The sequence below is a fragment of the Haliotis cracherodii genome, unplaced genomic scaffold, assembly GCF_022045235.1.
Source record: "Haliotis cracherodii isolate W230 unplaced genomic scaffold, xgHalCrac1.p SCAF_7, whole genome shotgun sequence".
Classification (NCBI taxonomy): domain Eukaryota; kingdom Metazoa; phylum Mollusca; class Gastropoda; order Lepetellida; family Haliotidae; genus Haliotis; species Haliotis cracherodii.
In genome coordinates, this window is record NW_027266330.1 from 25,471,706 (window position 1) to 25,486,707 (window position 15,002).

The 15,002-nt window shown below is 41.3% G+C and overlaps 1 protein-coding gene across 5 annotated transcripts in view; it reads left to right on the top strand.

Annotated features, from left to right (window-relative positions):
* The window catches only part of LOC139447622 (fibronectin type-III domain-containing protein 3A-like), a 179,971-nt gene that overhangs the window by 150,396 nt on the left and 14,573 nt on the right, over positions 1-15,002 (top strand). For all 5 annotated transcript variants that reach the window (XM_071229028.1, XM_071229027.1, XM_071229030.1 and 2 more), the window contains 9 exons: positions 5,213-5,337; positions 6,892-7,040; positions 7,883-8,084; positions 8,935-8,988; positions 10,767-10,891; positions 12,045-12,204; positions 12,929-13,015; positions 13,634-13,772; positions 14,887-14,952. In XM_071229028.1, the coding sequence (XP_071085129.1) occupies positions 5,213-5,337; positions 6,892-7,040; positions 7,883-8,084; positions 8,935-8,988; positions 10,767-10,891; positions 12,045-12,204; positions 12,929-13,015; positions 13,634-13,772; positions 14,887-14,952 (1,107 nt within the window). The remainder of the gene's footprint in view (positions 1-5,212; positions 5,338-6,891; positions 7,041-7,882; positions 8,085-8,934; positions 8,989-10,766; positions 10,892-12,044; positions 12,205-12,928; positions 13,016-13,633; positions 13,773-14,886; positions 14,953-15,002) is intronic.

Here is a 15,002-nt window from a genome sequence, read left to right on the forward strand (position 1 = left end):
GGGATATATAAAGCTGAAAATCTATATCACTAGTAATATATAATCATGTTAACCCCCACCTTGTATCCAGTCTGCTCCCTGGTTTATTCTGAGCAGCTGCTACTGTAAGAATTACATTCATTTCACTGATGTAGACATGAAGCCCACATTTTCATAAAATATTTTGCCCCTGTATGAGGACTGGGTGTAGATCTACCACTGCTGAATTATTCAATGTACATGTAACTAGAAGTGACATTGGTCTCGTGTAGTGTATTGGCTGTATTGATTGTCAAGCCAGGAGGAAGTTGAATAGCATATGCAGGTCAAGGTTACTTTCAGGTTTAACACAAAGGATAAAATTTATGTAATAACAAATTTCACCAGGAATTGTTTCAAAAACTGATTTGTCAACTAACGGAAAATTAGATCAGAGGATATTCATATCTTAACTATTGAAACAGGAACAGAAGATGTTTTCAGTTTGTCAATGTGTCTACTTTCTGTTTAGCTTCATAGAATTACGAGATTCAGTGTACCTGGGTTTTCATTTGTAGTCCATCAATAGCCCAGGTAAATTATTTTCCAATCTGTTTAGATAAGTCCGGTTATGTAAGATCTGTCGGGTAAATTCATAGAATTAAATTTATACTCCATTCAAATGAATGTAGTAGAGAGGGAAGTGTTCCACGATCTTCAGTCAGAATTGCATGTTTCTTTACAAGACTTACAGAAAAGCATAACGGTAAGTGATAATTCATTGTGATAGCATTGGGAGATTCTGTCTTCCCAAATCCTGTCCATGTGATGGTGATTTGATAATTCCCTATTTCCCTTACTACTTGACTTGAGACTCATCAGGGGAAGTGAAGGAAATGAAACAATCAGCTATTGGAGATTGTGTCACAGAGAGGAACACCTTTCATTTCTGTTACCGGAGAATATAGATTGCAAGATAAATATTCATTTCGTTCAGCATGTTAATGAGTTCTGACGTGCACTCTGTTGCTTGCACATCTTCATTTGCAAGTCTGAAATTCCTGTGGGCAAAGTAAGACTGGCATAGCTCTCCACTGTGTGTTGTCTTAATGACTGGTTAGAATAGCAGTTTGTGGCCTCCATTCGAGCTAAGCATCTGTCAATCGGTGACGTGATCATTTTGGTTCCATTGAGTGACTTTGATCTCATTTTGTGAATACCTTGGAGTGCTGGTTTTAAATGCTGGTTGATCATAAAGCTGTCACATAGTGTGGGATGGCATCTATTAGATCTACTTCATTACTTTGATGGGCATGTTATGTGAAATGGCATGTGGCATGACACCCCAAATGAAAACTATGCTTTCTTTCATGTAGCAAAACTGTTTCTTTGAAACAAGTGGGAACAAGCTTGGCAAGGTTTTGCGTGAGAGCAGATGAAACAGTGAGATATGTTTATGCAAGTTTCTTTGGATCTGTCGGACATTTGTTTTGAATCTACACATGAATCGACCATACTTTTTGAAATTATTCTTACAAAATAGGTCCTACTCCGCAAAGTTGATCACATCACGTAAAAAATATGAAAAAATTTAGACGGTACACGGTACACATGCTTTGCAAATCCTGCAATTGACCGAAATTGGCACAACAGTTTACGACCGGATGTCAGTTTTGTTACACGAATTTGATTGGACTGTGCATAGACTTGTTAGTCCAGCCAAAATATAACTCCATAATTCCAGCCTAGTTTGGCAAAGGTGGAAACAGGCCTTGTATGGTCAGTTAACGCCTTACCTCAGGAAGATGACTGTTCTCAATATGAGACGAAACTCGACAAAAATATCTATTTACTTGGAAAACATTGGATTTACTTGCTTTGATAGCGAACACTAAGTTAACCCTTAATCGACCCTAGCATCAGAAGATGGGTGTTAACATGATATCAGTCACTGGCTTGTCTGGTTCAGACTTACTTATGGGTACAATGTGTGAAGCCCATTTCTGGTGTCCCCCACCGTGATATTGCTGGAATATTGCTAAAAGAGGCGTAAAACCAAACTCACTCACTCACTCACTCACTCAGACTGTCATACAACTTGAATATTGTTTGAGCATGGTATTAAAAAACCAATCCCTGCAGTTGTAGAGCGCACAGTAATATGACTCACACATCTCTCTCCCCCCCCCCCCCCCCCCCCCTCCTGAACTCAAGCCAAGTTCAAGGACCGTCACGATCTGTAATCTTTTACCCTTGTGGCAAAGCAACACAACCTCTGATTTAAAAACCAAACTTAGAATCTTTTTTCAACAATTAATCCTTACTTTGTCATTCAACCATTCCTATCTTGGGAAATGAATACCAGCTAATTCAGTTGCTATCTACCAGGAATTTGAAATATCTTAAGTGAAGAATTAGAACACATGATTTCAGGACTGTTTCTACGCTGTTGGGGTGTTGCTATCTTTTGTTTACAACCAGTTTCAGTGAAATCTGTGTCACTGAAATAAGATCCAGCCACTATGTTTCATCAACAGCTGGTTTGTATATAAGTTTCTCATGAGCACAGACCCTGCCGACTGGGTTCTGTCTCTATCTTATCCTGTATGCTAATTAGCTCTGGAGGACTCACTATCTGTCCGCCCTAGTAATGCTTTGGGTGGCACTATATCAGACCAAATTATTCAGTGTCATTCAGTAATTATTCCTGACATACATCATACCAAGATTGATGGTATAATTTCTTTTCTTCTAATTCTCTTTTACGAACTATGTAAGTTTTGAGGGATTTTTACATGCGCATTTGGGAAATGCCAGCTGTTTTGCAGGGCAGTCTCACATTACCTGATGTTTGAAAGTAGAAATATGTTTTGGGGACATTTTTCTCATCCAAACATTCTTCAGTGATGAAATAGGATATTGCTGTTTTTACATCTAACGTTTCATAATGGATTCTGCTTTAAACAACCAAATGTGTTTACCCACCAACCGGCCTATTTTATATCTGCAACACATATTTGAAATTTGCTGACTACAGGAAATTTAAGCTCTGCTTCGCTCGTGTCCCTTCAGTTGATGTTATGAAAGAAGTCGTTCAAATTTTTTAGCTGGTGTGAATCAAGGACACACTTGTGGCAGGCATTAAGGGAACTACTTAGATCATGAAGGTGTTGTTGATGAAATGCCGTCATTCTGTGATCACACTTGAGTAGAGGAGAGATTTGGTTGGTTGGTTTGTTGTTTTAGGCCGCACTCAGTAATATTCCAGCTATATGATAGCGGTCTGTAAGTAATCGAGTCTGGACCAGACAATCCAGTGATTGATATCATGAGCATCGATCCATGCAATTGGGATCGATGACATGCATCAACCAAGTCAGCGAGCCTGACCACCCGATCCTGTCAGTCGCCTTTTACGACAAGCATAGTCGCCTTTTACGGCAAGCATGGGTTGTTGAGGCGAGCCTGACAAGTAGAGGAAAGAACCACATTTGGGATAAATGTGATCTACGATCATTTCATAGACACAATCATTACATGTTATAACTTTACATGTATATCGACCCATGCTTGCCTGTTAGAGGCAACTATGCTTGTCGTAAGAGGCGACTAACACGATGGGGTGGTCAGGCTCGCTGACTTGGTTGATGCCTGTTATCGTATCCCAATGGCGTAGATCGATGCTCATGATGTCAATCATTGGATTGTCAAGTACAGAATTGATTATTTACAGATCGCTGTCATTTACCTAGAATATTGGTAGGTGCAGTGTTAAAAAACAAACAAACAAACAAACAAACATATATGTATATAGAGTACTAGAAAGATTTACAGCCATTGGACGTCCCAAGCACTTGATCACAATCTACAAAAGAAAATGTAAAGGTTCCATTGATGGTACATGATCGTGTATATTGGGTTATTTACAAATGGCCATGAGTGGAGCGCTATTCCAATTATATCCTACACGGATCAGCTACAGAAATGTCAGGAATCCAGCAGTTTTCTTCCACAAGTGCCAAATAATTTCATTTCCTGCTCATTACTGTGTAGTGTTATCCTGTGAAGGTTTATTCTCATTACACCTTCAGAGGCACTTTACTGTCAGTGGCAGTAGTAGGGTTCATAATTCACAATTCTGAAACATTGTGATCAGTGTGACTATATCATTCATGTACATTGTATGCATTGTTACTTTAGTAGAAAATGGTCCTGTATTCCCAAATAAGTTCATAATGGTTAAGGGATCGTCATTAGGACTAGTGGAAAGTTCTTTAGTATTATTAGGGGTGGTCGGGCAGCCTAGTGGTTAAAGCGTTCGCTCGTCACGCCGAAGACCCGGGTTCGATTCCTGACATGGGTACAATGTGTGAAGCCCATTTCTGGTGTTCCCCGCCGTGATATTGCTGGAATATTGCTGCAAGCGGCGTAAAACCAAACTCACTCACTCAATAAGGGCTTTTGTCATACAACTTGAATATTGTTTGAGCATGGTATTAAAAAACCAATCCCTGCAGTTGTAGAGCGCACAGTAATATGACTCACACATCTCCCCCCCCCCCCCCTAAACTCAAGCCAAGTTCAAGGACAGTCACGATCTGTAATCTTTTACCCTTGTGGCAAAGCAACACAACCTCTGATTTAAAAACCAAACTTAGAATCTTTTTTCAAGTATTATTAGGGATGGTTGGGCAGCCTAGTGGTTAAAGCGTTCGCTCGTCACGCCGAAGACCCGGGTTCGATTCCTGACATGGGTACAATGTGTGAAGCCCATTTCTGGTGTTCCCCGCCGTGATATTGCTGGAATATTGCTGAAAGCGGCGTAAAACCAAACCTGAAAAGGTTTCTATCACTGTTGAACAGTATTTATTTTCTTATATTGATACAAAAGAATTTGGACTAATATATTTATACGAAAATATTTAACAATATTTTGCTCACACATGAGATAGAACTAAAACTGATGCATGAAAAATTGGGATGAGGAATTCTTTTCCCTTATGGCTTTGATTGGTTCAGAGTGCCTTTTATTGAGGAACTGACTGAGATTAAACAACTTGAACACTGTGAGAGTATGGATGTGTCCTTATTCCACATCAGTAGTTTTACTGCTAATTGCTCAGTGCATCCTTTCACTGTAAAATAGTCTGTCACAACACATTTAACCTTCAGGTATTTTATACATCTATTCTTCTCGTGTCGAGGTACATGTAGTTGAGAAATGGTGTACAATATTTCATGTCTGTTGTTTCAGTGAACGGAGAGGTCCATACAAGCAACAGTGTGTCTAACATGTCCACATCAGAAAACGGGCCCACAGAATCAGAGGAAGATAATTCCTTAGTCATACAGAGTCTCTCAAATATGTCCCCTCCCAAGGTAGGATGATACGTTACTATTGTCATTTTGATCAGTTGAGCGTTGTAATGTTGACCTCTCAGATCCTATGTTATAAATGATCAAAGTTGAGGGGGGTCCTAGGATCCTTGACTATGGGATTTGAATCTCGGGATGCTAAATCTTTAACTTTTATCATTAGGATTTTGGCAAGGACCCCTTGACTGTCATGCTTAATTTTGAACACTGGTTATGATCTTTGGGTTTGGTGGGATGACCTCGTGGTTTAAACTCTGGTCCAAATATTGTAAATTGTGAAGCATGATGAAAGCCCAGGTTATGTTCCCTGGGTACGAGTCCATTTCTTGGTGTCCCCTGGGGGGCACGGGTGGCCCAGTCGTCTAAGGCGCCGCGATTCGCTGTGCAGAGTTGCGTCCCTTTGGCACGCCAGAAACCTATGATTGTGGGTTCGAATCCCGGTACGTTTTACAACTACAAAACATTTCCGTACATACACGCATATAAGTAAATATGTATGAATGTACAGTGGGATTGAGGAAAAGAGACACGTGGTTCTCTCCCTTATCCCTTGGCATGGGTGGCCCAGTTGTCTAAGGCGCCGCGATTTGCTGTGCAGACTTGCGTCCCTTGGGCACACCAGAAACCTATGGTTGTGGGTTGAATCCCGGTTCGCCCCAATTATGTTTCTAGGTTTGTCTGCACCATACCCGTGCTCGTGGGTTTCACCGAAGTGGTAAACGTCTGAGACCTGCATCACTTCGGGCTTTCCTCCCACATTAAGCTGACACGCCGCGATATAACTGGAATACTGTTAAAAGAGGCATTAAACCCAACTCACTCACTCACTTGGTGTCCCCTAGCTATCATGAAATTGTGGCCCACCGGTCCACCGGCTCTGAGAACACCACTCACGATCCACCGGTAACAGCTGGACCACTGGTCCACCGGTCCACCGGTACCACTCTACCAGTAGACTCCACCGGCACTGTATCTGGAACATAAAGTGTATATAAGGAGCCCCCTACCCACACACAACAGTCTGACGAGAGCACCAAAGCTCGAAACTAGTAACTAAGATTGCTCTTGGGTTTTAGCCCCAAACCTTTATTCTTATAGCAGTTTGTAAAACGTTGCTCATTTCAGTGTTTGAAATTAGTGGACGAAAAAAGTCATGGGGTTCTTGTCATAAGCCTGAAGATGAAAATGAACCATGAAAGGGGTCTCCAGACTTAAATACTACAAAAGAATTCAAGGACCCCGGGGCGACCCTTAGTGTGTAAAACTTCATTAATCAATATATATATATACTATCATCATAGTAGTCGTCCATTATTCCAGTTTCATGAAAGCTTCCAATCAGTTTGACATAGGCATAAACAACATGTTCTTCAACTGCTAATCACATTGTCAACATACTCCGACCTATTGACGACACATGTTGACACATACATACCTAGGTTATGATGCTCAATATACTTTGTTATGTGATTTTGTGGCTTGTTTCAGGTTCTGTTTCAGTGTTGTTAGACCAGTGTAACATGGCATTGTGTTAAGTCTCCTCTTTCTGTTTTCCAGGTGACCGATATTGAGGCGAGAAGTGCCTTGATACAAATATCCCCCCCAGAAGTAGAAAGTAGTGACATTGAGCTTGACCAGTCCGATTTTAAATATGAATTACTCCTCTCAGATAAGGGCCGTGATACAAAATACAAACCTGTCTATAAGTAAGTATTGGAGGACTGCTTGCTATCAAAGCCTATTTAATATCAGAAAAGTTTCTAATTTAGTTTGGTATTTGAGTAATTTTGTTACTTATGTAGTTTAAGCAATTTGTTTGACAGCCCATGGATAACTGAATGTCATTTGTCCTGACAGTTGTCCTGACATTGTCCTGACATTGTCCCATATTAGTAGCCTCTGTCAGCTTGTATAAGATAGTGTGGTTTTTTTTGTCAGATAAGATAGTTGATTGCCTGCATGTAATATGTAGATATTATTGGTTTTAAATCAATGGCATTTGACATCTGTGCTTGTTTTTGGCAAATTCTTAAGAAGTGTTTTCTTTTTCTAATTAGTTCTGCTGACAAATGTCAAATGATGTTTCTCTTAGAAAACATGTATTAATTGATGGTTAAAAAACAACTTCTAGATAGTATTTCAAAATTGTTTTTGCACAGACTGAATTGTTTACCTACCACGATTCAGAATTGTTTTGCATCAGCCATTAGTTTGAAAAATATGAATATCAACACCGCACTCAGCAATATTTCAGCTACAAATGACAGCGGTCTATAGATAATCACATCTAGACCAGACGATCCAGTGATTGATATCACGAGCATCGATCTGCGCAATTGGGATACGATGACATGCATCACCAAGTCAGCGTGCCTGTCCACCCGATCACGTTAGTTGCCTCTTAAGACAAGTATGGGTCAAGATCTCTGTAACCAGCATGGATTAGTTTTTCTATTTTCATCATTTTTTTGTTGTTGTACCAAGTGCAGTTCAGTTTTTCTCTTAATGAAAGAGTGCCCTTTATTATTGGGTCTGTTGTCTCTTTCAGGGGAGATGCCACAGAAATAACATTAAAAGATCTGAAACCTGCAACGGAGTATCACTTACGGGTTTGCACTATACTCCATGATGACCTCAAAGGTAACCAGACAGACAGCGTGAGCTTCCGCACAGCTTTCTGTGAACCGGAGGCTCCTCAACCGCCAAAACTTGTGTCAAAGACGAGAAATAATATACAGCTGAAGTGGGCTGTAAGTATGAACATAGGAGCCAGCATGGACATGCCTGCAAGCACACCTAGTTTTTGTTTATCTGACTTGTGGATGGGGGCACGGGTGGCCCAGTCGTCTAAGGTGTCGCAATTCGCTGTGCAGAGTTGCGCCCCTTGGGCACGCCAGAAACCTTTGATTGTGGGTTAATCCCGGTTCACCCCGATTATGTTTCTAGGTTTGTCAGCACCATACTCATGCTCGTGGGTTTTACCGAAGTGGTAAACGTCTGAGACCTGCATCACTTCAGGCTTTCCTCCCACATTAAGCTGACTTGTCGTGATATAACTGGAATACGGTTAAAAGCGGCGTTAAACCCAACTCACTCACTCACTCACTGACTTGTAGATGGGTGTTGATAAATGACCCCAGCAACACTGCAGCAGCATAGATAACAATATCAGCCGATTTCTGCTGATGTGAAAGCAGCTTAAACCAGCTTGGTTGTGTCTTTGAATCTTTTAATCAGCTTTGGACCTTAAGCTTAAATATTTTACAACCTGATTGCAAACCCGGAAGATAATTTCATAATTAGTCTCTTTTATATAGATTGCGTGGCATCATAGGTGTGTCAACGGAAAATCAATTAATATATGCTTCATGTGACATGATTTTAATTTGAAATTCAGGAAGAATATTTTGTATTTTTGACTTTTGGGTTTTGCCTATAATTGCAATTTTAAAAATTATTTGCAGAGGGAATGAAATCAAAATGATGTTTTTTGATGAAGTTAAATATGATTTGGCTTTTTATTTATGAAACTTGTCAGTGTATTTGCATGAATGATATGTAGGCAAAGCTGGCATAGTAAATACTTTGTTTATTCAACAGGCTACCTGTGAAAATGGATCAAAGATATCAACATACACGCTAGAGTATGATCAGGTATGTGAGATAGTGATGACCTCACTCCAACAGTGAAACCCATCTCATCTGTGAAAAGTCTCATGTGATAAATGAAGTGGAAAACATCTGATGTGTGATACCCCTCCCAATAGTGTAACCCACCTAATGTGTGATACCCCTCCCAATAGTGTAACCCACCTCATGTGTGATACCCCTCCCAATAGAGTAACCCACCCCATGTGTGATACACCCCCCCAATAGAGTAACCCACCTCATGTGTGATACACCCCCCAATAGTGTAACCCACCTCATGTGTGATACACCTACCAATAGTGTAACCCACCTCATGTGTGATACACCCCCCAATAGAGTAACCCACCTCGTGTGTGATACACCTACCAATAGTGTAACCCACCTCGTGTGTGATACACCCCCCAATAGAGTAACCCACCTCATGTGTGATACACCCCCCAATAGAGTAACCCACCTCATGTGTGATACACCCCCCAATAGTGTAACCCACCTCATGTGTGATACACCCCCCAATAGAGTAACCCACCTCATGTGTGATACACCCCCCAATAGTTTTACCCACCTCATGTGTGATACACCTCCCAATAGTGTAACCCACCTCATGTGTGATACACCTCCCAATAGTGTAACCCACCTCATGTGTGATACACCCCCAATAGAGTAACCCACCTCATGTGTGATACACCCCCCAATAGTGTAACCCACCTCATGTGTGATACACCTCCCAATAGAGTAACCCACCTCATGTGTGATACACCTCCCAATAGAGTAACCCACCTCATGTGTGATACACCCCCCAATAGTTTTACCCACCTCATGTGTGATACACCTCCCAATAGTGTAACCCACCTCATGTGTGATACACCTCCCAATAGAGTAACCCACCTCATGTGTGATACACCTCCCAATAGAGTAACCCACCTCATGTGTGATACACCCCCCAATAGAGTAACCAACCTCATGTGTGATACACCCCCCAATAGAGTAACCCACCTCGTGTGTGATACACCCCCCAATAGTGTAACCCACCTCATGTGTGATACACCCCCCAATAGAGTAACCCACCTCATGTGTGATACACCCCCCAATAGAGTAACCCACCTCGTGTGTGATACACCCCCCAATAGTGTAACCCACCTCATGTGTGATACACCTCCCAATAGAGTAACCCACCTCATGTGTGATACACCCCCAATATAGTAACCCACCTCATGTGTGATACACCCTCCAATATAGTAACCCACCTCATGTGTGATACACCCCCCAATAGTGTAACCCACCTCATGTGTGATACACCCCCCAATAGTGTAACCCACCTCATGTGTGATACACCCCCCAATAGTGTAACCCACCTCATGTGTGATACACCCCCCAATAGAGTAACCCACCTCGTGTGTGATACACCCCCCAATAGAGTTACCAACCTCATGTGTGATACACCCCCAGTAGTGTAACCCACCTCATGTGTGATACACCCCCCAATAGAGTTACCAACCTCATGTGTGATACCCCCCCAATAGAGTAACCCACCTCGTGTGTGATACGCCCCCAATAGAGCAACCCACCTTTAGGGAAAAGTATGTCTAATGTTGACCTAATGTTTACCTTATGTTCACCAAGGTCTCTTTGTGGATAGATTCCCCAAAGTACCCCTTTCTCACGACCTGAATGTCTGAAAGAAAAATAATAGAATAACAAAGTTAGGCAAGAGAAGATGATAATAAATTGTTTAATGTTAAGATCAATACCTCATTTCTGATTTTCTGCCTTCTTTTCTTTCTTAGGGTAATCGGGATGGGAATTTTGTTGAGATCTACAATGGTCTTCAACGTCAATATCGTGTGAATAAACTTCAAGCTTCCACAAGGTACACATTTAGGCTTGCGGCAATCAACAGTATAGGGAAGAGGTAAGTCTGGCATGCAGTGTTTCCTGAAATTGTACATCAGCGTTAGAAATTGGCACTAGTCCTATAGTCCTTGCCAAACTGCCCAATGGTAAAGGTACCATAAGGACTAGTAGAAATTTGCGCTTTTTAAGGGTATTGCTATATGTTATCATTATAAGGACCGGTGGCTGAAAACTGTTAGTTTCTAACCCTGTACATTACTGTCTTCCCTAGAAGATCTGGGTTAGAATTGATCTTCCGCAACCTTTGCTTGTCATAAGAGGCAACTAACGGTATTGGGCGGTCACACTTGCTGACTTGGCTGATGCATGTCATCGTATCCAAATTGTATAGATCGATGCTCATGTCAATCAAAAGACATTGATGCATGTCATTGTATCCAAATTGCTTAGATCGATGCTCATGTCAATCACTAGATTGTCTGGTCCAGACTTGATTATTTACAGACTATAGCTGGAATATTGCTGAGTGCTGTGTTAAACAACAACAAAAATAAAGAAAAAAGAAAAAGAAAAAGAAAAAAAATACTCTGCCCATGTATCTTACATTCCGACGGCAGCTCCAGAAGTGGATAGGTATTGATTGCATGTTGAGTTAGTCTGAAAATATGCTGTACAATGAGTTCCTGAACGCCAGTTTCCATGCTGTGTGGCTGCTTGACAAAGACATAACCACAGAGTTATCAGATAGGAAATATCAACATGCATTGGTAACACTGAAACTGAAAGATCTTGAATGACTTTAAGGTATAAGGGTAGTCATTTAAATTATTTGTATGTGTTGTTTACAGTGAACTTGCTGGAGTTATTTGGCAATCAGTTGATGTATAATATGAACCAGCTTGAAACCCAGGTTGTTAAGCAGAATAACTTCCTTTGTTATTGTCAGTGATTGTTGCTTTGAAGTCAGTTATATCAAACTCTGCGATTGATAAATAAGGCTTCTATGTTTCGATGTATCCTGTTCAGGAAACCATCAGGGGAATCCATGTTGAATAGGTCTGTAGCAACTTAAGCTTGTCATACAAGGCGACTAAAATGTTGTCGGAGTCATTACTTCTCAAATTTGTGTATTTACTTTCCGCAGTCATATCAGTCCCAGGTGCTAATGTGAATGTGTATCAGGTGGTCTGTTATGTGATGTGTATTTGCAGCCCGTTCAGCGAGCCCGTGAGCTTCTACACGAGCGGGAGCATACCATCCCAACCTGACCCTCCGATGTTGTCCGAACCCTTTGTCTATGCTCTCACAGTGTCATGGATCAAGAGGCCAAATGATGATGAGTTTTTATTACAAATGGAAGATGAAGCTACGGTAAGAATAAATCAAACAAGAACTTTATCTAAATGCCCATCAAAGGCCCTATGATATCTGTGTGCCATGGAGCAGTAGGGTAGCCAAGTGGTCAAGGCGTTTACTCCTCACGCCAAAGACCCGGACTTAAATCTAAATGCCCATCAAAGGCCCTATGATATCTGTGTGCCATGGAGCAGTAGGGTAGCCAAGTGGTCAAGGCGTTTGCTCCTCACGCCAAAGACCCGGTCTTAAATCTAAATGCCCATCAAAGGTCCTATGATATCTGTGTGCCATGGAGCAGTAGGGTAGCCAAGTGGTCAAGGCGTTTACTCCTCACGCCAAAGACCCGGACTTAATTCCCCACATGGGTACCCTGTGTGAAGTCCATGCCGTGTGTACCCATTGTGATATTGCTGGCGTAAAACCATTCTCACTCACTCACTCTGTGCCATTTACGACGAGTGAGAAACCAGTGTTTAAAATTAACAGTTGACTTCAGTGTGTCATAACACTGTTGTTCAAAATTTTGGATGTATCAGGACCCAAGATTAACATAGTATCACAATAAATGTCAAAGGATGCCATGGTCCCTTTTCTTTCTTGCACTGAAACTGATTGATTTGATGTCCATGAATTTATTTCCGTGAAAATCAATGAACTTCCTGTACAACTGTCTATGGGTGAAACATTAAGTTTTTTAATGTCCCTACATGGAACTTAATGGATGACTATTTTCTTTCAGGGTCATGGTTTTTTGCCTGCTTACAATGGTCCAAACCTTTCATGTACAATAAGGAATCTTAGAAGGAATACTGAGTACAAATTCAAGGTGAGTCTGGTTGAAAGTATTTTGCCTGACTATATGCCAGATACCATGGGGCTGTATGTGTAAAGAGTACTGTTCTGTAATGTTATTTGATAGGTGGGATTATTTGGGAAAGCTTGAATGCGGTGAAATTGCTGATACTTTTAAAGATCAGGGCATCATTCCACAAAGAGATCTTATCGCTAAAGTGATCGTAAGTCCCATACTTTAACATAGGCTTACGATCATCGTAGCGCTAAGATCGCTTTGTTGAATGGGTCCCAGGGCATCATTCCACAAAGCAATCTTATCGCTAGGCTTACGATCATCGTAGCGCTAAAATGGCTTTGAGGAACGGGGCCCTGGGTCCCATTCCAAACAGCGATTTTAGTACAGAGACTAATGTAACTCCCATACTTTATTATTGACTTACGACAGTGGTAGCTTTAAGATTGCTATGTGTAATGGAACCCTGATTTATATATAATCTACATATGATTAACTTTACACTTTTGATGGTGTCATCATTGTGATTCTTGCAAGGAAATGTCACAACTAAGATTGTTGAAATGTCTATGCATCATGACACCTATGTGATTGTGATTTCGATAAAGAGTCAATGCCTGTGTGACCTTATTACAGCTAGCTGCCAAAAATGATGAAGGTCAAAGCAAGTGGAGTGATATAGTGGCCCACAAGACACTACCGGAGCGCCCCACTGCTCCACCTAAACCACAGATCAAGGGAAAGATATTTGCTCACAGCTTCAGGGTCATATGGGGTAAGTCAGGTCACTGCGTAAGATGACTGTCACAGTAGGAATAGAGATGGACTCTCTTTGTATTGTCAGAGTTTAAGTCATACTTAGTCCTATGTTTTGTCCTCAGTCTTAGATGTGACTAAGCTGTGACGACAACACTTAGTGAAACAGGACTAACTTGTCTTTCAGTCTCTTTCTTCATTTACTTGGGGGAGACCCGTGAAGATTCCGGGGTAAAATAGGTCTTCAGCAACCCATGCTTGCCGTGAAAGGCAACTAAAGGGATCGGGTGGTCAGGCTCGCTGACTTGCTTGATGCATGTCATCGCTCCCAATTACATGGATCGATGCTCATGATATCAATCACGGGATTGTCTGGTCCAGACTCGATTATTTACAGACCGCGTCATATAGCTGGAATATTGCTGAGTGCGGCGTTAAACAACAATCCAGCCAACCAACCAAATCATTTACTTGGTAGACAGAAATATTTCTGGACTTTGAGCAGGGATTTATCTGGACCAGCCCAACTACTATAGGAGCTAATAGGAGCTAATCCTGAGGACCCCAGGACCCCACACAATTTCAAATACTGGCACTGCAATCCGTACACCCCTACTCATTCTGCAATGAATTTGGAGAATAATCAGTCAATTCTGAATAATCAATCTCTATAACATGCCTCTGATTCCAACAACTGATGATACAACAGCTTGAACAGAAATGTCTTGTAATGTCAGGAGCCAAACACTATCAAGTGTCATGTTAACCCATGACTACTGCAATCAGGTTACAAATTAATTTTATTTCACTAGTCCGTAACAACGATTTGCTATCAAACAAGGGGTTCAATTTACAGTCCTTTCAGTTTTCACAGCAGTTGTTAAGACCTCACTTTGGTCATCTACAAACTGAAAATTTATCATGTTGCACAATATAGCAGTTAATAATTATTTTAATTATAGAGAGACAGTTTTTTGACTTATGGCATTGATAAAAACATCTAGTCCCAGAGTGGATATGAGCTCTAGATCGTGGAGCATTGTCTACCTGTAAGTTAGACTTGGTATCATGGCTGGTGTCGGCCACAACCACTACTGTCATTTGCATGACAGATTGGTCTGTTGTTGTTTCAGATCCACCTGGTGACTCGGGAGGTTCAGAAATCACCAAGTTTGTTCTTGAACTGGATGATGGCGAAGGTATGTGTCACAGCCTGGTTGAAGCATGCATGCCTTGATTCTGCCAACTA